This window comes from Lonchura striata, chromosome 2 (genome assembly GCF_050655825.1).
Source record: "Lonchura striata isolate lonStrDom1 chromosome 2, ASM5065582v1, whole genome shotgun sequence".
Taxonomy (NCBI): domain Eukaryota; kingdom Metazoa; phylum Chordata; class Aves; order Passeriformes; family Estrildidae; genus Lonchura; species Lonchura striata.
The window spans coordinates 118,681,704-118,704,102 of NC_140704.1; the positions used below are offsets into that span (position 1 = coordinate 118,681,704).

At 40.9% G+C, this 22,399-nt stretch overlaps 1 protein-coding gene across 4 annotated transcripts; it reads left to right on the top strand.

Annotated features, from left to right (window-relative positions):
- Positions 1–80: 80 nt before the first annotated feature.
- On the top strand, positions 81–18,966 carry CHCHD7 (coiled-coil-helix-coiled-coil-helix domain containing 7). Of its 4 annotated transcripts, none has more exons than XR_013340022.2 (5): positions 81–149; positions 2,853–2,930; positions 3,498–3,596; positions 4,336–4,818; positions 7,878–18,966. XR_013340022.2 is itself a non-coding variant. In XM_021555679.4 (5 exons), the coding sequence occupies exons 3-5, from the start codon at positions 2,877–2,879 to the stop codon at positions 4,435–4,437; spliced, it is 255 nt and encodes an 84-aa protein (XP_021411354.1). In that variant the 5' UTR covers positions 81–149; positions 872–1,060; positions 2,853–2,876; the 3' UTR covers positions 4,438–18,966. The 4 variants fall into 4 exon arrangements, 2 of the variants coding, with proteins under 2 accessions (XP_021411354.1, XP_021411353.1); XR_014953420.1 differs by having other exon boundaries at positions 4,336–4,764; XM_021555679.4 differs by adding an exon at positions 872–1,060 and having other exon boundaries at positions 4,336–18,966.
- Positions 18,967–22,399: the final 3,433 nt, after the last annotated feature.

Consider the following 22,399-nt stretch of genomic DNA (forward strand, 5'->3'; position numbering starts at 1 on the left):
GCGCGGGGCCGGGGGGAGCCGCGGGGCCGGGAGCGGGGTAGGCTGCGCCCGTACTTAAGCGCGCTGCCCGAGCCGCTGACGTCTTTCGAATTGGAGACGGGCTGCCCCGCTCCCGCCCCGGGCTCCAGCGGACACGGCCGGGGACGGAGGTGAGTGCCGCCGGCGGCGACCCGCGCTGTGCCCGTCCGCCGCCTCCCTTTCCCGGCCGGCGGAGGGAAGTCTCGCTCGACCTTCGCCGCCCGCGGGCCGGGGCGGCCCCGCTCGGGCCCGGCGGCGCGGCCGGGCGCCGCTCCCTGGCGGCAGGTAGCGCCGGGGGGAGGCGGCGGGAGCGGCCGCGGGGACCCACCCGGGGCGGGGAAGGGGTCGCCGGGCGCCTCCGGCCGGCGGAAGGCGGGGACCGGGCGGGGGGCGCCGGCCTCGCCTCCGCACCCGGGCGGCCCCCGGCCCTCCCCGGGAAGCTGAATTGGGCGAGGCGGCAGCTCCGCGGTGCTCCGCGCCAGGGACCGCCGGCTGCTCCCTTCTGCCTCCGCCGCTGTAACAGCCCAAAATGCAGTAGGGACTTTTTGTACGGCCTTGGCTCCAGGGTTCAAAGTTTTGCTGAGCTGGTCTACATTGCGGCATAATTAGCGAATTTGTATTTATATGCGTGCCTTTAAAGCAGACCAAATTCTTTTCAATGGGCAGGAGCCTGTAGCAAAGTGCCCTGATTGGTTTATGAACTGAAAAAGCCCTGGGGTTAAAGAGTACCAGCAACAGTCCTGGTTCTCTGTGGTACAATTTATAACTGTTAATGTGTTAAAGCATAATTAAGAACTGTGGAATAGACAAGCCTTCGGTTGTGGTTGGGCTCTGACCTGTAATCTGGAAGCAGGAAGGGAAGCTCGTACATGCGGAGAACCTGGGAGGAGGGGGAAGCTCGCTTCCTGCCCAACTGCTCATTCAGTCGCGCAGCAGCATTTCGGCGTGACCCGCCTGCCCTTCCAGCTGATAATGTTTCAAGTCTGAAGTACTTCGGAGAGGGGGAGAGAGCAACACGCGCAGGAGCTATCAGACCTTTTGGGTAGTACTAAGAATGCTTAAGCATTTGCCTGCTCTGCATTGTGCACCTTCATTAGAACCTGAACTGCTTATTCCTTAAGTAGGTGTTTAATGGATTGTGTGCACTGTTCCTTAGACCGGGCACAGTTGCAGACTCTGGTAGCATAATCAAAACTGAAAGTGTCAGGTACAGTCTGTATAAGGAACACTGATTATGATGGCCCATCATATGACTCACAAGTATTCATTCGGAGAGTAAATAATGAAGTCAGTGTGACACTGTACACCTTGAGGCATGTCTGCTTAGGCAGTAATATCAGTGCAATCCGGAGTTATAACAGATACATGCAAACATCTAAAAATCTTGTATCTGTTGTGGTGAGTTAGGTGAGGCATTGTGCTATGATGCTTTTGCTTCCTACTTCTCCCTTCCCTTTTCCTTTCTTGAAGTCCGTAATGATGCTAGTATACCTGCTTGTGTTTCCATTTGAGTTGGAAGTACCTGATCAAAAATGCACTTCCACCCATCAAAAAAGAGAGCATTTGCCTGGCTTGTGAAATTAACTTAAGTGCTGGATAGTTCTCAAAGGAACGTGAAAGCGTTTCCTCCCCTCATGCTGTTAATTAAAGGCCCATTTGCAGAAGATGATCATTTGTAAAGCAAAGAGTACTCCAAGCACCAGGAAAGTATACATGCACAGCTTGTAAAGCCTAAGGCTTGTTTGCTAGGAATAGTTTATCAAAAGAGGAAACCCCATCTAAAACATGGTTTTCTATGAGCTACAAAGAGCAGTATTTTAATTTTTTTTTTAATCTGGTATTAAGCAAAACGGATTTTTACTGCAGGCTTGCACTTACCATTCTCTAATGTGCACAGAAACAGGACTTGGTTAAGAACTAGCACTGATTTTTTTTTTTTTGACAAAGTGAAAAACAAGACTGTGTCCTTCATTAGCAGTACTTCAATTTACTTCCTCTGTCCTGTATTTCTGATTGCATTGATTCAAGCAGTCATCTGGTCAACATTAATTTATTTTTTGTTAGATTTAATATTTGTTTGGAACACATACCTGTATTGCCATATGTGTGCTGGAGGCAATGTATAGGAAGCTGTAAAGGGAAAGAGGGTCTGCTGTTCATCTTGATGTCATCATCTTGGATCAGTGTAGAGTCTTGGCACTCAACTCTGTGTGTCTCAAGCTTACAGAGTCAGTGTCAAACTACTAAATGGTAAAAAATGTGATCCAAGCTGTTGTACACAGTGTAAGTGGGTCTGGTCCCACCTTGCGGTGAAACCAGTTTTTTATCCATTAAATATTTGCTATAGCAGCACAGGAGATAGTTGGGCACTTGTCATACCTGGGAAAGCTCAGTGACAATGCAGACATGATCCAGCTAAGGAGTAAGAACAAATCTGGAAAAGTTTACTTGTACATTCCTCCCACATGCTCTTAACTGAAGTGTCTACAGTGTGTTGGCTGTGAACAGCTTCTATGGAGCTGTTTCTCCTACACGTGGTCACTTCCTCCATGATACACAGGCTGGTGTGAGAGCTGCTGCAGTGGCTCCATTCTCTGCAGGAATTTCAGAGAGTGAGCGCTCTTGGCAATGGGCTAAACTTGCCAGTGTTGTCTTGCTGTTACTGCTTTTGAAGTAACCCTTTGCAAAAGAAGGTTGGGTTTTGCTTAGTTTTTTTTTTTAAATATAACAAAACTGTGTGTTACTAGAAGGCCTTTATTACATCCTGAATTTCAGACTTTATCCTGAGTTACTGTTAAAAGTAGATATTTAACCTGTTTATTTTCCCTTTCTAGCCAAGGTGCGAGTTTCTGTCTAGAATGTCCAGGCATGCAAAAAAGCTTAGAGATCACGATATAAATCCATGTCTAGCGGTAAGATGATCAAATTGAGATTTGTCTGTACATTTCCGTATTAAATAATGCACTTTCTAGAGGACTGTTTTGTGGATAGCACACTGCCATTATAGCACTTCTCATTAGAAGTTTCTTAAGAGTCTGAAGATGGGAAGGGCTGAAAATCATCCATTATAATAAGCATGAAATAACAAGTTAATTCCCCATAAATAGGAGTAATACAACTGATAGCAGTCTCTTAAGTTTTCTGTCTCTAAAACCAGAGCCTGAAATCCTGGTTAGGCAAGCTTGGTTATTTTTTAAAAGTCTTTTGTGAGTTATACCAAGCATCATTGTAAACAAATACTCTGTGGACTCTGCACTTACTGTCTGAAGAGGACTAGTCTCTGCTAATGCTGAGTGAAATCACTGCTTGGAAGTACTGATGATCCTTTGTAATAGGTGTTCCTTTGCTCTCTTTGATAGTATTCTTTCATCTGAAGAGCTCACTCCTATCTTCATAGATATTCTGCAACTTGTTAAAATATTTAAACACTGAGTACAGTAACTTCCCTCAGCTCTGAAGTATATTTTCTCCTATTAAAGGAAACAGATGCCACTACAAAATGTATGAATGACAACAACTATAACAAAGATATGTGTACTGATTATTTTTTGAAGTACAGAAACTGCAGGAAATTCTGGGTAAGCACAGTAAACTTTCTAAATTTTACTCCCTGCTTTGCTTTGTGTACGTTACTTCTGACATGCTGCTTTCTGAACCCTTCAAACTGAGCTAATGATGTCCAGGTAGTATCAATACATGTCGCTGGAAGACTTAAGCACATGCACATCATTGTACTTCACTTGATTGTTCTGGGATTACTCTCTTAGATTGTGAGTGTTCTTGCAGTACCTGATGTTTTCCTCTGAACTTGAGTCACATATTTCTAGTAATAAGTTCTCTTTTGAACTGGTGCAGTGAAAAAGTTCTGAGGCAAGGTAAGGTTATTTGGTTTCCCACTGGCTTGTATCATGTTTACTTTAACCTGATATAAAGCTTATTTGATGGTAGAGAAGTATCATGAGGATCTATGTGCAGTTAAACTTTTCTCTGCTGTTTCCTTATATCATTGAAGTAAAGAGGTTTTAGTTTAGCTTTTAAAGACTTGCACAAATTACAAAAAAACCTATTTATAGACAATTTAGACAATTGTGCATTAGTCTGGCATAGAGACTTGCACTGTATTCTGAAGCAGCAAGGTAAACTATCAGGTATCTTGAGCTAACTACTAGTACGTTTAGTCGTCAGCTAGTCAGGTTTTTAGAGTACCTGGGTCTTGGTATATCAAGCATTTTTCTATTTAAGAATCCTATTCATTCAGAGCTCAGGAGCAGAGATTCTGGGAAATCTGTTCTCATGGTCACTTTGTTCTATTTTCAGCATGGAATTATGATGCAAAGGAAGAGAAGTGGTGTGAAACCAGAGATGCCCTCAGCAGAAGAAAGAAAGAAAATCTTGGAATCAATGGGGAAGCCCTACTGACTAGAAACCTGAATTGGTTGACTGTTGTCACTGTACATATGAAGACTTAAGAGCAGCAAGTCACCATTTTATGAACTGGATTTTACAGTTGCCATATGTTGGATTAAAATAAGATCTTAAATTTTGAAATGTGTGAGCTTTCCAGGATAGAACTTCCTAAGTTTGTTCGTACTTCCTGTCATAGGAACCTGGCCTCTTTCTATTGGAAGATACACATATCAGTGCAACTTGTGTAGAAACTTTTGGAAGTAGAAACTACCTTGCTGTGAAATGCTAAATAGAAAATTAATGGGACTTGCAGAAAGTCTGTTTGAAAAGATGGGATCGGTGAGCATTGCAGTGTAGTTCTAAGTTCTGAGACTGTAGCAGGTTGAGAAACTGGTACGTGCAACATGTTCCTTGCACTCAGCTGTTCTGCTCAATAGTATGGGTTTACCATGTGTGATTTTATCACTGTTCTCACATGTTGAATTCTGTGTCCCCAGTTTTAATAAGACTTCATGAACTAAAATCCTAAATCCAACAAGCTTGTCATTGGGTCTGCCACTGCACTTGTCAGTGACAGCAGAAGCTTGCAGTAAATCAGATCTGCAAGCTTCACTAGTTAGAAGCTTAGCGATCTGAGAGAGTGTTGTTCAACTAGCTTCACTAGTTAGAAGCTTGCAGATCAGAGTTCACCAGAGAGACTGGTGAAGATAAAACTGAACTCCTCAGGTCTGAGCTGCATAGTAATTTCTGTGGATAGTAAATAGATACTTTGGTGGCGGGCAGGCAGGGGGGACTTGCAGACATGTAAACAGATCCTCTGAGTGACATGGCAGGTTTAACTATAGTACATCTATCTAAGACTCTGGACAGCTGAAACCTAGGGTTTGGAAATGCTTACTCATATGAGATTACAAAGCTCAGTTTAAACAGGTACTCTAATCTTAAATAAGGTTGATTCTTTAGCTAAATTGAACTAATAAATGTAAACATGTTGCTGTCTGTTGGAGACAGTGGCTTTTACCTTTTACTTTCTGGTGTCCTGGCTTAAAAGCTTATATCCTGTGATAAAACAGAAAAACTACTGTCATGAGCTCAGGTTCCATGTGAAATCCTTTAGTTCTTACTGGGATCAGCTTGGCAGAACTCTGGCTGACCTCATGAAGGATGGTGTAAAAATGATGTCTCTCTATTTAGAGTGTTTTGGAAAGACTTCATGGCTTTATGTTTCTCCTGTCTGGCTTGTCTTGTTTCTTTCCACTGTAGGCCTATTTCTATGCTTGCTGAGTTTTTTATGGTGTTTCCTTGTTTGATCTGACTAGTAACTCCACCAAATCTGCTTTTGCTTTCTGCTCTTCCTTTGCTCTTCCTTTCTGCTCTCTATCTACATATGAGTTTTGAAATGGGTTGATCCTGCCATCTCTGGAATGAGTGTGTAACCCTATGCCTTTTGAGTATGCAATGCTCCAAGCAAAGCTGTACAGCCTTCAAGCATGTCACAAGTTCTCTTGTCAGTTCCTGGCAAGGAAGATTTACTTTCTTCCATCAAGACCATAAGATCCTTTATTTCAAATAACTTTGCCTTTACCTGAAGTGCAAACTTAGACGTTTTCCTCTTTTTGTATTTTTTTTTTGTTGTTGTTGTTGTTGTTGTCTAGTTGGTGGGGGGGTTGTTTGTTTGTGGTTTTTTTGTTTGTTTTTGTTCCCTCGTGTGTGGAGCTGAAGATACTTTGATTCTAGATTCAAGGGCTTGCTCTTTCTGCCACATCCTTGCTACCTTTTAATACCCTCCTACATACCAATCTTGCCTTTTTTTTTTTTTTTTGCCTGTTTGGCACCAGTTCTTTTTTGACTGATTTTAATATTTTGGTCTCTTATTGCAGTGTTTTTCTAGTACCTTTGTTCTGCCTCTGGTCTAATGATGTAGTCATTTCTAATACAGCTCTTTTGAAGGTTATGTATTCTCTGTTCTCTTTCATAGTGAGAGAACTTCTTGTTTTCATTAAGCTTAGCCATAATGCTTCCTTATTAACCATGCCTCTCTTTGATCTTTTTGTTCATCTGCAGATTTTGGGGAGCTGTTGTCCTCTTCCTTAGGGCTTTGTCTCTTCAGACTCTTCTGCCTTCACTGCCTTTCTGGCTTTTTGCCTCCCTTGGTGTCTAAGGGCACCTTCTCTCCTACTTGGCACAGGTTTGTCATTTGCCACCTCTGCTGTATCTTTGGACATGTTCTTTGCTCCTATGGCTTTAGCTACTATTCTAGTGCTTGCTGTTTTTCTGTTGCTGTGATCTTAAATTCTGGGCTTGCATTTTATGTGCAAGAAAAACATCATCTTGTTCTTGAAGTGGGTATGCTGATTCTTCTTTGCATAACCTTAAGTTCCTTAAAGTTATCTCATTTACCCTAGGATTTCCTTTCAGGTTTTCTTTGTGTGTAGAAATGTTCCTTCTCTTAGGTTAACTGTTGCACTTAAGTTTTTTCGTTGGTGGTGGTTTTTTTTTTTATTTGTTTGGGGTGGTTTTTTTTTGTTTGTTTTTTTGGTTTTTTTGACAGTATTTGCCCTTTGCTGCTTTGTAAAGTGTAAAGAACTAAGTACTGGCCTTCAAAAAATCAGGAGGAGATGCATTACTGCTTTCAGATGTCAATGCAAGAATGTGTGATCACAGGATTTGCTAAGGCACATGTAATGCAGGAACAGTAGTCTAACATTAGACTTCTCATCATCAGTGGATGTACATAGTAAGCTCCCTGTGGGTGTTACAAAAATGAGTTTAGTGTAGAACTGAGGGCAATTTAAGCAGTGACCTTGTAGATTTAGTTCAGGTAATCAGTCATCTGTTGTAGGGAATGCTATGCCATTTATTTCCATTGTACATTCCTTACTGTTAAATAACACAAATTTATATAAAATCTTGAGGGAGCAAGGAGTTTTCTTCCTCATGTTGTAATGTCTCTCAAGAGTGATCTGTTACTTGAGTATGAGTTTTTACTATTTTTATCCCTCACTTGAGGTTGCTTTTCTTGCTTTCACTACAGAAGCTGAAGTGGTAAAGTGTGATAGCTTAAACATAGGCTCTTATGAGTTGAGATTTTTCCATTAACTTTTGTAGTGTGATTAACTACCTTTGGTTGTGAGCCAAAGATAATGGTCTTTTCCTCATACCTGAGATCTTGCATGCCACACTTCACTGAAACAGAGGTAAGTTGCAGTCTGCCACTCTTACTGGACAAAAAAAAAAAACCTGGGCTGCATTCTTAATTTCCCTAAAGCACACCCTTGTACATAGCCCAGAAAGCGTAACACAGTGGATCAATATAATAAGACAGTGGGAAGGGACCTGTGGGTTTTGGTTTTAGGTGTTTTTTAAATACTTTTAATTACTCACTTTGCTTGTGATACAAGGGCCAAATCTGGATAGCAGCATTAATGCTTGATAATTTTTTTGTTTGACAGCTGGATGGTGCTGTTGTACAACAGACTGAAAACAGAAGCACTCCACCCACTACTGACTCTTCCAGGCTTTTTTGGTCTCTTCCCACAGAGGTAGCAGAATTCATCCAATAGAAAGGAAAGATTGGCCCTGTCTCTACACTATCAACAGGAAAGGAGGAGAGGAGTCTAAATCATTGCTGGGAAATATGAGATTTCTGTACAGCCCGAGAAGCTTTGGAATATATTCCTTGATAGATTTTTTCACTGTAGTTATTTGATCACAACTAGGCACTGAACAGCAGCTGTAAGCTTTTTCCCAGGTCTGGGTGAATATCCTGATTCCCATCTGTACATTTGGGCCATCTCATTTTTTCTGTTACCCTACAGTGCAAGGCCTTGTCTGGCTCAGAGTTTTCTGCTGCTACAATTGGGTGAGTCTATGCTCTTGAAGATGTTCAAAGGAAGCTCACAAAATTGCAGAGTTTGCTGATTTGGAAAGGAACCACAAGGATAATTGGAGTCCAAGTTGTCTACCTCTAGAGTCCTGAAAATTTCTTTGTATTTAGCTGAAGCTTTTGAAAGGCAGTGAGTTGAATCTGCTGCTGCTCTGCGTCTCCTTCATGGTCTTGTAATGAAATTTTTTTTTTTTGCACACAAGTTATCAGGAATATGTGCATAGATGAGCTTTTGGTAAAACTTGGAGAACAGATAAGATGAATTTAGAGTACAAAATGTTTGAGACAACCCTTAACTTGTGTTAAAAATATCTACCTCTTTAAAGTTGGTCTTCCCAAATAGCTATGAAAGAACTATTGTGTGGAAAAACAGTACACCATTGCAGGCTTTTGTTTTCTTGGAAGAATCTGAGGCAACTGGAAGAAATAGTTCTGTAAGTATTAAAGTAATAAAAAATAAAACAAGCAGACTACTTCAAAAATATTTTCATTTTTATTGCAACCTGTTTGATTTGAAGAAGAAAAGGGAAGTACTGCATTTATATTAACTAAATGCAGTGGATCAGTTAAACTTAATTGTTTTATGACATACGTGGTACCATATATAGTAATTCAAACTACCAGATTGTGAATAAGTAATTTTTTTCTATCCTTTAGGTTTCTACTTTAATGCCTCCTATCTCAAAATCCTTTTTTGGAAGAATGGTTCTAAAAATCCTCAGTCATTACTTGCTCTTAAAAGTCCCTTGAGCTGTCTTTACCTATTTTATTTCAGTAAAATGCTATGCACTACAAACACTTCCTGATATCAAGTGACTGGCAGAACACAACAGAATTCTGCATAGGACAAAATTGAGCTAGTGTCTGTCAAATGGAAAACAATTGTGACAAGGTGATGTGTAATGACAAAAAAGATTATGCTTAAGATACTATATTCAATCAATATCTCATTTCTAAAAGCAATTCACAGCTCTAAGACAAATTTAAACTAAGAAATAGGGACCATCAGCTCACACCTGACTTTGAAGAATCTAAAAATTTTAATTGATGATAAAAGATTGCAATTGTTTTGGCAAAAAAAGATTTTTGCAGTGTTTTTATGGAAATAGCCTGCTGGTAACATTTTATTAGTGTGTCACACATGGATCTCATTTTTGTTTCCCTGAAACATGTGAATCCCTGAGCTGTCCTTGTCTGCATGGTTGCATGCAGCTGTTGAAGTGGTCAGTGAATGTGGTTGCATGTTACAAGTAGGGTGGCGTTTTCTCCTATTTTTATTAAATAGTTGAATTGAATTCAGTTGCTGAGTTGGAATATGTCAGTCATGCATTTCTTGCTTCAATCTAGAAGTTAGAAAAGGATGGAATGAAGCTAGCAGGACAAATCCTTAGGTGGGGGGTACAGTATGAATTTACCACATCCTGCAATATCAGTTTTGAGTACTTTCTGGCTGTATTTTTCCTAATGCTGAATGGATTTTGAATGGATGTTACTGATAGTCTAAGAAATGCTGTGTTTCAGTATTTATCTACATGACAGGTAAACTAAAGTGGTTCTTAAGTTAAAGGTTACAGTTCAAGATGTTGGAAAAACCCCTTTGACTCTCAGATTGAAAATACAAAGGTCTTAAGGGTTCTATACCTGTTGGCTGTTGTGTTGTTTAGACATCAAAAGCCTATGGGTGACAGAAACTTTAATCCCAGAAGTCTCTGGTCCTTCATGTACTACTTTGCACTTTGGTGCTGACAGACTGCTTGTTCCTACTTCAACACTGCTGGGATTTATGGAAAAAAAATTTCATCAGTTTTGAGGATTGACTGAAGTCTGCTAGGGTGTAGGTGATCAAAAGAAAGTTAATTTTTCTGCAAGGCCTTGTTTGAATGGCCATCTTTACAGTCACTCCCTTCAGCAACTACTGTTCCATGTCCTTTCTTCTGTCCTCCAGCAGGTGCCTCTGTGTGATCCTCAGCATTAGTGCTAACAGACCTCTGCCCTGAAGCATGTATCTAGCTGCCCAGTAGCCGGAGGAAAAGGGGATAACCGTTGTTCTTCAGCCCAGCTGGACTTCTGAGTACCTCTCTGTGGAGCTGCAGCCACCCTTGGTATCCCTACGCTGGAAGGGAGAATGTAGGGTGTCTGAGTAAGCAACAAAATGCAAGAAACAAATTCTGAAGTCACAGCTGCTCTCAAAGTCAGAAGCTTTCTGTGCTTGAAAAAGGGCTTAGCTATTCAGAGCTCTGAGCACTAAGGGGCTGTGATTCTTAAAACTCAAAGCTCTAAGATTGGGTCCAACTGCTACCCTGGCATTACACAGTGTGCTGTCAAACCCTGTCCCTGAGCACCACATCTACACATCTCTCCAACAGCTCCAGGAAAGATGACTCCACCACTCCTTTGGGCAGCCCCTTCCAATGGTTGACAACCCTTTTGGTGAAGAAAATTTTCAGTCTCCAATCTAAAGCTCCCATGGCAAAATATGAGGCCTTTTCCTCTTGTCCTGTTTTCTGTTACTTGGGGGAAGAGACTGACTCTTGCCTCATTACAAGCTGCTTTCAGGTTGTTGCAGAGAGCAATGAGGTCCACCATTGAGGCACCTTTTCTCAAGGCTAAACAAGCCCAGTTCCATTAGCTGCTTCTCATAAAACCTGTGGTCTGGACTCTTCTTGTAGAATGTCTTGCCTTCCTGGACTTGTTTGCCCTTCAGGACTACTTCCAAAGCAATCCTATCAACCAGGCTCCTAAATAGCCCAAAACCTGTCCAATGCATGTCCAATGTGCCAGTTCTGCTGGACACATCTCCTTTCTACCCCTCCATCTGCTCCCTTCTCTGAGAATCAAAAACTCATTTCATGATTGCATGCCCCAAATGGTTTCCAACAGTCCTTTTCTGTTCACAAACAACTAGGGTGTCTTCCCTAGTTTGCTCCCTCATCAGCTGTGTTAGGAAGTTTTCTTCCACACTCCAGGAATGTCCTGGGTTGTTTACTCTCTGCTGTGCTTTATGAGGTGGTAAGCAGCTAGAAGTAGATAGAATCTAGAAGGAACGATGGTATCCACCTTCAGCTAGGCAGTCTGAATAGTCTTTACGGTGTACTCATCTATTTTGTCCTAGATTTGTTCACACTGAATGAGTGCTGCAAGCATAGGTGTAAGAGGAGCAGAAATCCACTGAAAAAGCTCACTGAGAGGTCTTTACTTATATCAGCATCAAAAGTAGTTTTCAGGTTTCTGTCCTTTAAATTTTAATGTTCATAACCCTGAGAATCAATTATAACAATAAGTAGCACTTCAGTTCTTTTAGCATTGCTGTGAGACAGAGTTCACAAAATGCTTTCGTTTTCTGTTGTGTAGGAAAATTTCCAGCCAGGAGTTGGTAGAAAGCATCAGTATCTCTTTCTCCTCCTGTTTGGCAGCTGCAGGAAATCAGCCTGCCAGAAAAGTTGCTATAAAGCTGGATTTTAGCAAACTTGGATTTTAGCAGCTGCTTGAGTCAGGGAAATCTCATTCTCTGACCCAAATGGGTACAGATCAGACCAGTTTGTACAGGTCTGGAAATGCAGGCTGGTCATTTTTGATTGTACTGGTGAGGTCATTTGTTGCTGATTATTGCTACCAATTGGCCTTTGTAAAGCCCCAAGAAGCTGATACTGTTTCTAAAATCTGAGCAATTTGCTAACTTAAAATATTAATTGATTAATTTTGATTCGTTCACATCCTTTCTTGGGTCTAGAATTGCTGTTTACTTATAGAAAATGATTCTTTGGGCAAGTTTTTCCTCGTGATTTATTTCCAGTTCAGCTTTCACATTGCTGAATTCTGCACCAACCCAAGACAAAAAACATTTGCTGTTCATTAAGGGATTAATACTATTGATGAGATGTGCCTGACACAGGAGGTTCACAGATGTTTTTGCACAAGCCTTTAGAAGGACATTCAACATGTGGCATTTCAGGAACATATTCAGCAAATTTCTAGGTAAGGAAATTGACTTAATAAGCCTCTTTTCATCAAACTAGATGGAGCCAAATTAGATACTTTGCTGAGAAATTTTTGTTTATTAGTGCAGTATGATTTGGTGCTTACAAAGCTCTCTGGTTCAGGCTGTGTTTGTGAGGGGAAGGCGTTGGTGGTGTTGGGAGGTTTCCTGCTGGAAGAGGACAGCTCTGCTGGGAGCACAGCAGTGTTTACTGCAGAGATGCTCCTCCTCTGGGTCCTTAAGGAAGGGACACAACACATTGCTACACAACCCTTCCCCCCCCCCCCCGCCCAAAAAAAAAAAAAATCACTTTACATGAAAACCAAAGAAAGTTGAGCTGTTTGGTAGCCTGTTTGCTGCTTTTAATTCCATCAGTGACAAACACTAGAGAGAGGATGAAGCAGGAAATTGTCAGAATACCAGAAAGCATCCTAGGACTCTGCTTCCAGTCTCAATGATTTCTGGGGTTTCTAACAAGGGGAACCGTTCACTGTGCTACCTTTACGTGCATAAACCCTTTTGTGGGTAGTGAATGTGTTGGCATATGCAGAGTTCTTTCAAAAGTCCATATTCAATACAGATGTCAACATCTGGACAACAAGTTACCTTTCTGTATCCCCAAGTACCACAGAAGTTGGCCATGTTTTATAATTGTGATTTCTCCAAAGAAAGATGATTGCAGGAAAAAGTTTTCTTCTATCAGAAGTTGCTTCCCTGTATCTTTACTGGAAGATATGTGTGGTATTTGGGATATGCTTTTCTTCACAGTGGATCTTGGATTAAGGATCATGTGCTTTGGATTTTGCCTAACAGGTAGCCTGTCAGATAGCTCACAGATAGTGTTGACTCCCACAGTATTTATCCAAATGAACTTAAAATTACTTCTTCAAAGAAACCAAATGAAGGTTATAGCCTTTCCCACCCCAACCCCCTAGTCTAATAGCTGAAGTAGTGACATCTAATATTGGTTTGCCAGATTATTTCACGTAGTATCATGAGAGACCCTACCTAACAAAACAGTAGTCAGCATATGCTGGATAATGTATTAAGTGTAGAAGTAATAAAGTAGTGTCGTGGTTGGTGAAACACAGGGCTTTTGGATGCCTTCCTCTGAGAAAAGCCATGATGAGGACCTGCCTTTGTAATAAGGTATGAAACTGTCATTCTGGCAGTCCAGTAAACTTTGTTTGACACTGGGAGAACGATACCTACCCAGAAACAGCAGGACATAAAAAAGAGTTTCTGTATTACAAATCAGAGTAATATAAAAAAAGTTTTCCTCCTCTACTTTCCTTAAATGTGGTGTTTATGCAGATTGTATTACTGGTACCTTTCTTCTTCAGGTAGAGAGTCTGGCTCTCTAGGTATGTCTCAGGCTATACTTATGGTGTAAAAATGCCCAGCCACTTGATACATCTTAAATTCTGTCCTTTAACTGTTTGTATCTAAATTCTTCACAAAGACAATATTCTTCCAGCTGGGCTGGAAAAAAAAAAAAAAATCACATTCCTCATGTTCTTATACCTTCATCCAAGTTCCTTAAGAAGTTGCACTGCATGGTAAATTCAAGTTTTCTCCCATCTGGAGAAGTTGGTGCAAAAAAAGATACAGGAGTATTTTGCCTCTACTCATGTTGCCTTAGAGAAATAGCTTTTCTTGGGAAGCTGGAGCCTAGTTCTAGTCCAGTTTGCTTGTCCTGAGGTAAACCCAAAGTTTGCCTTTGAGAAGACAAGAGTGTTCACTTTATTTGCCTCTACCCTTGATGGCAGAAATTGTTTTCAACCCAGGCTGCATGGTCAAAGTGAAAGTGCAGTAAATGCTCCTGTTCTGTGGAAACTACAGATCAAGTGATTATTGAGTCTTGAGTGTAGCCAAGTGTTCTAAAGCATTACACAATCTGTGAATTTGGTTTTATGCTGCACTGTGTGTTAAGGAGTAATCAACTGTGGACCTTTATGTTGCAGAGTTTTGTATTTTAATTATTCGTCACAGAACACTGAAAGCAAGAAATTATTACTAGTTTGTTTTTTTTAAGTGATGCCTGTTATTAGTAGACAAACATTGTAAGGTGAGATAAATTGAAGGGCTGAGCTAACAGCTAACCATTGTCAGCTGAAGAGACTCTGCTTCTTTTGCCTTATCCCATTGCCTAGGAACAGCTCATCTTCAGCCTTCCACCAGTTTTTACACTTGCTGGGTCCTTCACTGGACTGCTCACATTTACTAACAAACCAGCTTAAAGGGAAGAGCTTCTTTGTGGGCAATGACTGGTCTTACATAATTTCACACTTAAAGTGATGGTGCAAACACTGGAACACGTGAGCCTTGAGAACAAAGCAGCATCTGCTTATGGATAACCATTTGTGATTGCTGCCTTTCTGTTCAGTTACGGACATTTAAGCCAAGTCACTTCCCATGTAAGCCTGGGTTACCACCAACCAAAGTGATGAGTCAAGACTGCAACAGCTCACATCCTCTGTGGCTCACCAGAGAGACCTCTAACACTGACTCAGTGACTTCAATTCCACTTTTCCCATCTAATTGTTTAACAACAAAAGCCTGCAAAAAAAAAAAAAAAAGAAGTCTGACTAACTAATCATGAGTATTGCTTCCTGTTTTCTGAAGCTAAACCCAGAACAACAGTTTGTGTAATGATGATGAACTGTTAAATAAAATTAAGTCTCAATCCCTATGGACTTCATAATAAAAATTGTAAACAATGTTTGGCAAACAAAGCTGCAGGCCTATGGGCTGTCATTCCCAGATGGCATGAATTAGTGGAGAAAGGTTCGTTTTGCTTCCCTTCCCTAGCCGCCCACCCCTCCCTGGGTTTTGCATGTGCTAGCTTTGGACAGGGATGACTCAGCTGCTGGTGAATCACCTGCTGAAGTGCTGAAAGTACTGGCTTGGCTGCAGTTCCTCGAGCAACAGTGAACTGTCAAGGCAGACTGGCAAGAGAATAATCCTCTGCAGCTGGGAGAATTTTTGTGCATGCACATCTTGATTTGCTGCTATTAAAGGTTGCACAGATACTGCTGTGAAAAAAAATGCCTATTGAAATCTTGCTTGCTAAAAATCTTCCTTGTGCAACTGCTTATTCATGACAGGGCTTTCCACAGGCATTGCTCAAAAGCTGTCTTCATGAGACAGCTGGTTGATGAATGGCTCATGTACAATGTAACTGGAGAACTGCTCCTAAGGGATGCTTCACTGTTTTCCTGTTTGTGACCTGAAAAGTAAGGGAATATTCCAACCAGGGCGGTTGTTCCAGAGAAATATATGAGGTCTAGAAAATCCTTCTGAAATCTTGCTATTTCAGATTACCATTTTCTGGATTGGTGGTGGTGGAGAAAGACAGAAGGAAAACTAAAAACCACATGGAAAACTGCCAGGCTCTACATCCCTACATTCCAACCAGCTGCTAGGTAGAAAAACATGGGAAACTGATTGTCACTATGTGGCAAGTCTAAATGTCTTTTACAAACAGAGACTGTTTTAGAGATACAAACCAATGTTAGTTTATTACAATAATTTTTAATTTACGTGAGTTATGTGCCTTTTTGACTATTCAATGTTGGCATCTTCTTCATGTTAATAGTCAAAGAATCACAGAATCTTTTAGCTTGGAAAAGACCTCTGAGGGCTTGGTTAACCTATGACCAAACACCATCGTGTCAACTAGTCCATGGCACTGTCACATCCAATCTTTCTTTAAACACTGCCAGGGATGATAATTCTACCCCTCCCTGGGCATTCATTAACAACCCTTTCTAAGAAAAAGTTCCTTCTGATGTTCAGCCTGAACCTCCCCCACCTCCCCCGAACTGGCGCAGCCTAAGGCTGTGTGCTCTCATCCTGACATTTGTTACCTGGGAGAAGATACCAACTCCCTGCCTTGCTCCTTTCAGGTAACTGCAGAGAGTGATAAGGCCCCAGCAGAGCCTCCTTTGCTCCAGGCTAAACAACCCCAGCTCCCTCAGCCACTCCTCATCAGACTTGTGCTCCAGACCCTTCACCAGCTTTGTTGCCTGTCTCTCAAAATGCTGCAGAACCAAAATGTCCCTCCTGATCCGAGGAGCTGAGAACTGAACATGGAGCTCAAGGCATGGCCTCAGTGCTGGGTACAGGGGGACAATCCCTGCCCTGGTCCTGCTGGCCACACTATTGCTGACACAGGCCAGGATGCCACTGGCCTCCTTGGCCACCTGGGCACACGCTGGCTCATGGTCAGATGCTGTTGCCCAGGACCTCCAGGTCGCTTTCCACCAGGCTGCTTTCCAGCCACTCTGCCCCAGCCTGTACAGGCAGAAGTAGTGTACAGTGTATAGTAGTAGTGTATATGGCAGCAGCCTGTCCTCAGCAACAGTAGCACCAACTGCCCCTGCTGATGAGCAGACATTTTGAGGGGATCATCCCCAATCCTCTCATGTGGCCCTAAGGAAGAACCAGTGTGTAGAGAATAGCAGTGTCAAAGCTCCTCTTTTGCTGGTCATCTAGGTCACTCTTTCCCAACAGATATTCCATATCATCATCTTTGTTAGCATCTTCTGAGCCAAAACCCTCTTTCAAACCAACAGCTGCACAATGATTGTTAAATTCCCTGTCATGTAGGGTGGAGAAAACAGAGCCAAAAAGGATTATTAGAAGTTACATATCTATGTATCTTCTCATTGTGGCAAAGTCAGAGGGTTGGTTCATCAACTGGCAGGACCAAGGTAAACTAACAAGTATATTTCTATCAATTCTTATTCTTGGAAAAAGTCTGATATTAGTAACATTTTTGTGGGGAAGATCCAAAGATGTGGCAGAATCCCAGTATAAACCAGGTTTGCTCGTATAATCTCTCAATAAGTCTTTAAACTAGTCTTATGATAAGCATGTTTGAAAAACAGAGAGGGGATTTACTCAGGCATTCCTTCATGTATTTTCCTATGAGTATTCCACATTAGTAATATTAAAAAATATTCCATTGTCTAGAATAGCAGACATTGAACTTGGTGCTATTTGAGGTTCTTAAACACAGAACTAGTGATCCAAATCATCACCTCATGCAGAGTGCAAATATTCATATATACGCAGAAAAGTAAATACAAGGGTGCACACACTCCAAGTGCTGCCTACTCTAATACCATTCCAGCCTCAGTGGAAAGCCGCTGCTAAGTTGTGTGTGCTTAGTTGCATGACAGCATACACAAATCTTAAATACAAATAATTATTATCAACATTGTACTGACTGTAATTTGCCTTTGTTTTGTCTTTCTACCTCAATTTCTTTTCAAACCATTAGCCACTTTAGAGTTGGAAGTCTTCATACCACTGAAGCTAACTATTTAACATTATGTTAACTGTAATCTAAAGTTAAGCACAACATATGTGTATGCAAGTTTATAGATACTTATCTTTTTCCTCTAAGACAATTACTTTTGTTAAGAGACAATTACTTTAATAGACTATAGTCCAGATACAATCAATCAAATTTGCTATTCTCTAAAAATATCCAAGGTAACAGTAGTCAATTTATAGCAGTCCTTTCTCTGTGCAGGCAAAATACAAAGGTTCTTAAAATTTTCCATCCAAGCCTCATTACAGTCCAGCTAGGGAGTGGCAATAGGATGAAAGCCAAGGAATTTCCAGAAATCTTGAAGTGCTACTAAGTCACTGACGCAGTGCCCTGACTATTTGCTTTATGAAAGATGCAGGGCCATTCTGCCCCTAATGAGCAGATATTTTCAATGCATCCCAAAAAAAGTAAAAAATTCTTGCCTGCTTACAGTGGGGAAAGAAAAAGGATACTTACTTCCCCATTTAGGAAAAAAAACACAAGCTTTTAGCACTCCTTGACCTCAGTCTCTGGAAAAGACTATTTTAGTTACCACATTTTCTAAGTCCCTTCCTCAATTCAAGTAATTCTTTATTCAGATTATATTTGGTTTACAGTTTAAAAGATTAATGTGACTATTGATGTGAAAATATCCTAAAAAACATTAGGAGGTGTATAAAATCTGGAGACCAGTTCTGTGGCAGAATATCTCCCAAAACAGGTTTAATGGAATACACAGGGGTGAAGCTCTAATGAATCCTGAACTTCATTAGCTACCACAGAAGTTCTAATGGTTTACATACAGGCACGTAAGAATGGACATTGTAGATTTCCTTGGGGTGATTTCCTGGATGTCAAAGTGGCAAGATCACATGCTTCAACATAGTTTTGAGAATTTGTATTTGGTTGTAAAGGCATAATTTACTGCTCTATTCTGTCTCCTTCAAAACCCTCAAAGAACTTGTGTGAACCCTGAATTTATCCCTTAGCTTGTTCTCTTGATCTCCTTGGACTTCAACTGCTACTTTCTGGATTTTAAGGTAACACTATTAAAAAAAAAAAAAAAAAACAAACCCAAACAAAACCAAAAAACCCAAACAAATCAATCTATAACTCGAGTGGAGAGCATGGGTAGATAATCCAGCTATGTCTTTGTGGTTTTTTCTGCTGTAATACAACAAAATAAAAAAGCATGTATAAAGAAGAGAATAATACAGGACAGACCTTCACACTGGAAATAATACAATAGCTCTTCCTGTGGATGTGAAAAATCCATTGTTTCTATGCCATGTTCTGAAAAATAATGTTAAAATGGCTAGGCTTATGGTTGTCTGAATAAAAATAAATGCTGCAAACATGCCACTGTCTCCTTAGTCTAGGTTCCTAGCAGTCAGAGGTGCTATCCCATAAAATGCTTGGGATAACAGATTATTTAATCTGACAGACAAGTCACTACTCATCTTCAGATGTAAATCTCAAACCTGGTACAGTGTACTAAATTGCAAAAACTAGTTGAAAAGACTTTTAAATGGGGATAGGCTTGGAAACTTTCCTGTCTGTCTCTTTATACCTCTTTATACCTCTGTGGATGCAGAATCAAAACAAAATCTAAACATTATACTTCTTATCTGTGTATTTGAAGTGTGAATATATATATATATATATATATATATATATATTTATTTATTTATTTATTTTTATTTATATATATCCTATATTCCACTTTTCTGAAGTGCTTATCCTTTTTACAAAATACCTTGTTTGTGAGACACAATGCAAAACTACCCCTATTTTAGGTCAGGAAATTCTCTAGAACAATAGAAACCGATCCAGCCTTCAAGAATCCTGTGGACCAAAAGGAAGTCTTCTGATACATCCCAGAAGAAGACCATATACTGACTAATTACTCATCAGTAACATCACCAGTATCACCCTTCCCTCTTTTCTTGTACTTTCCACATATTTAGTGGATTGTCATTTGAACTGATGAATTAAAATTCCTCACTTTTTTTATCCCTCCTCTGTTGTACTGCTCTGGGGAATGGTTTATCCCTCCCCAGAGACCCCTTTAGATGCGACCTGTTAGTTTGACCCTTCCTTCCTTTGCTGAATCAATTGGCTGGGAACCAAGTAGCCCTTCCTGTACTGAGCCTAGATAAGGCTCTGTCCCTTTCTGGTTCTCTCTCTTTCCCCCTTTCTCCTATGGAATAAACATCTTGGACCACATCGGGGGTTGGAGCCTCTTTTGGAATCTTTGCCCAGCTCCTGATACACTTTCCCCCAAGGCCTTGCAGATCTGGGCTGGCCTGGTAACTTCAGGGGGCTGCGGGGGGTAGGTGTATCACTCCTCCTGTCTTCTTTTCTAAGGGGGTTTTCCACTTTGGACACTGTAGTTCTCTTCCAACAAACATAGCTGCCTCATTCCAAATCTAGGAAAATGCAGATGTCAGGACATTGTTTCTTGAATGTGAAGTGATTGTTTCAGTGCTCTCTCAGCTCCTTTGAATGGGAGCTGAAAACCTGACCCATTTAGACAGGCAGAGTTACAATCATACACAAAATCAAAAAAAAACCAAAAAAAACCACCTTTGTATTTTCAATTATCTGAACGCTAAGGACCAATCCAAAATCCCTAAAATTTTGTTATAAATGTCATTGCACATAAAATTTGCTGGATCTAAAAGCATGAAAGAGGGCAGTCAGACATTTCATTGTCAATGTGGAAAAAATAAAGGTTGAATAAATTACTTTCATAGCTGTCTTCCAAGCCCTTGGCTCAGAAGCAAAGTTGGAAACAGATTTCTGCCTCTTGCTGACGGTGGAGATAATTGCTACAGCAGGCTCTAGCTGCTTCAAGTATTCTTATTTTCTTTTTGGTGGAATTAACGTGGTATTCCTTCTTTTAGGAAATTTTAACACAGAAATTTCAGCTAGGCACATTGTCAATTACTCCCATCCTCTGTTAGAGACTGACTAAATACCAGAGGGTAGAAATTACATACTTGCTGAAGGAAACACTTCAAACAAGCACCTCCCCGGGCTATTCTAGTGATATTTGCTTCTTCTGGATACAACACCCTTGACAGATGTGATTACTTAGAATTGACAGCTTTCTCTTAATTTGTCAGAAGCTCCACAAAACACAAGTAGGACATTCTGCAATAACTGTAGCATCATTCAAATCAGTTTTGTAACTTTATTAGCTGTGCATGGTGCATTGTGTGAGTGTGCTTCAGGATTAATCATCATTATCAGGACAGAAATATGCAGACAATAAATAATGCAAAGTGTGTTTTCTAGAATTAATATTGAGATGATCTTCCACGTTAATCTTCCAACAAAAAATTCCCATTTCTGGCGAACAATCACTAAAGATTGTGTGCTCAACAGATTCTTCAGCTATCATGTATCACCTAGCATTAATCTCTGAGCAAGCTGCCTTTACAGCAATACAGTTAATAGAGATGAAGCAGATAGCTGCCCAGGGGGACTGCACCATCACCCAGGTTACGTAGCTTAGACTGTGGCACCTTCTAGACATGAAGTTTATGCTGCCAACAGGCCAAATTTGTTTAGCAAGAACCTCTTTAATTGTTGTTGGCTGCATGTCCTGACAGTGTTCCTGTTGCCACCTGTGTTCTGGCCCTGTTGATTCTTCTTTCTGTGCCAAAGCCGGGGTTGCTGCCTCTGGACCCTAAGACATGGTAAGGAAGAAGTGTAACAATATATCTTAGGGTTCTTCCTTCCTGGGCAGGGATTGTGGAAAACTACTCCACTACAAGTCCTACAGAACAACTTTTCCTTTGCCTGACCTTGGATAAGGGGTGAAATTTCTCAACACAGCTGTACCAAGAACCAAGGTTTGTTTTAATCAAGCAGTAGCTATCTAGCAGATGCGACAACGCAGAGCACCATGGCATAGGACTTCTGCCTTTGTCACTCCTTTGTCTTGAACATGTCTGTCACAATCCTGAGGGTGCTCCTCCTAGTGTGATATTGCCAAGGGCAAAGAAAGAAGGTGTGATTTTTTTTCCACTTTTCTTCCCTAGACAGAGCTATGTTTTCCTCAGCCATAGGCCACAGACTCTCTTTGTTCTCACAGAACTTCAGGCTGTGAGCTTGGTGGCTTTGAAAGGCAGTGAAAATATCATCAAGCTGGAGACACCTAAGACTGGAGAGAAAGCGTGTCATACAGTGAGTGGACACAAGTCTCTGCTTGTAGTGCTACCCCACCTACCTGGCCATTGATAACATATTTTTAAGTGTCACCTGTGAGACAGTAATCCTGCATTTTCCTAGAATATCTGATATCTATGGATCCAAACACATTTATCTTGATTGTCACAGCAAATAAAATGTCAGTGTGAGAAGCTAAGTTATTTTGTTAAAATGCTTATTTTATGAAGCCTGTGGCTTTGAACAGCTGCATAGCAAAGCATGCAGACCACACAAGCATCTTTGGACAATCAACTGCCCCTAGGAAAGTTACCAGAGAAGAGGTACCTGCTTGGCTCCTTCCTAAAATGAAACCAGACCACCATGAACACCAGATTCCAAGCAGGTACACATAGCTCCTAGGTATGAATTCCAAATTCATAAAATAATAATGGAGCTTGTATCTCAGCTGCTGGCTTTTTGGTTGTTTTCCTTCTCAATCTTCTTCAGAGGATTTAATCAAGTTGATGTTTCTTGGCACTATGTTCTCCATGTTTTGAATCATTAGGAGACAGCAAGTCTTCTGCTACCACAGGAATATGATCTCACGTGGAAAAGAAATACAGCAGGTAATAAA

Coding starts and splice junctions, on each gene's coding strand:
- CHCHD7 (XM_021555679.4), top strand. CDS start 2,877: ATGTCCAGGCATGCAAAAAAGCTTAGAGATCACGATATAAATCCATGT. Junction 2,931..3,497: donor ATATAAATCCATGTCTAGCG/GTAAGATGATCA, acceptor CTCCTATTAAAG/GAAACAGATGCCACTACAAA. Junction 3,597..4,335: donor GAAACTGCAGGAAATTCTGG/GTAAGCACAGTA, acceptor TTCTATTTTCAG/CATGGAATTATGATGCAAAG.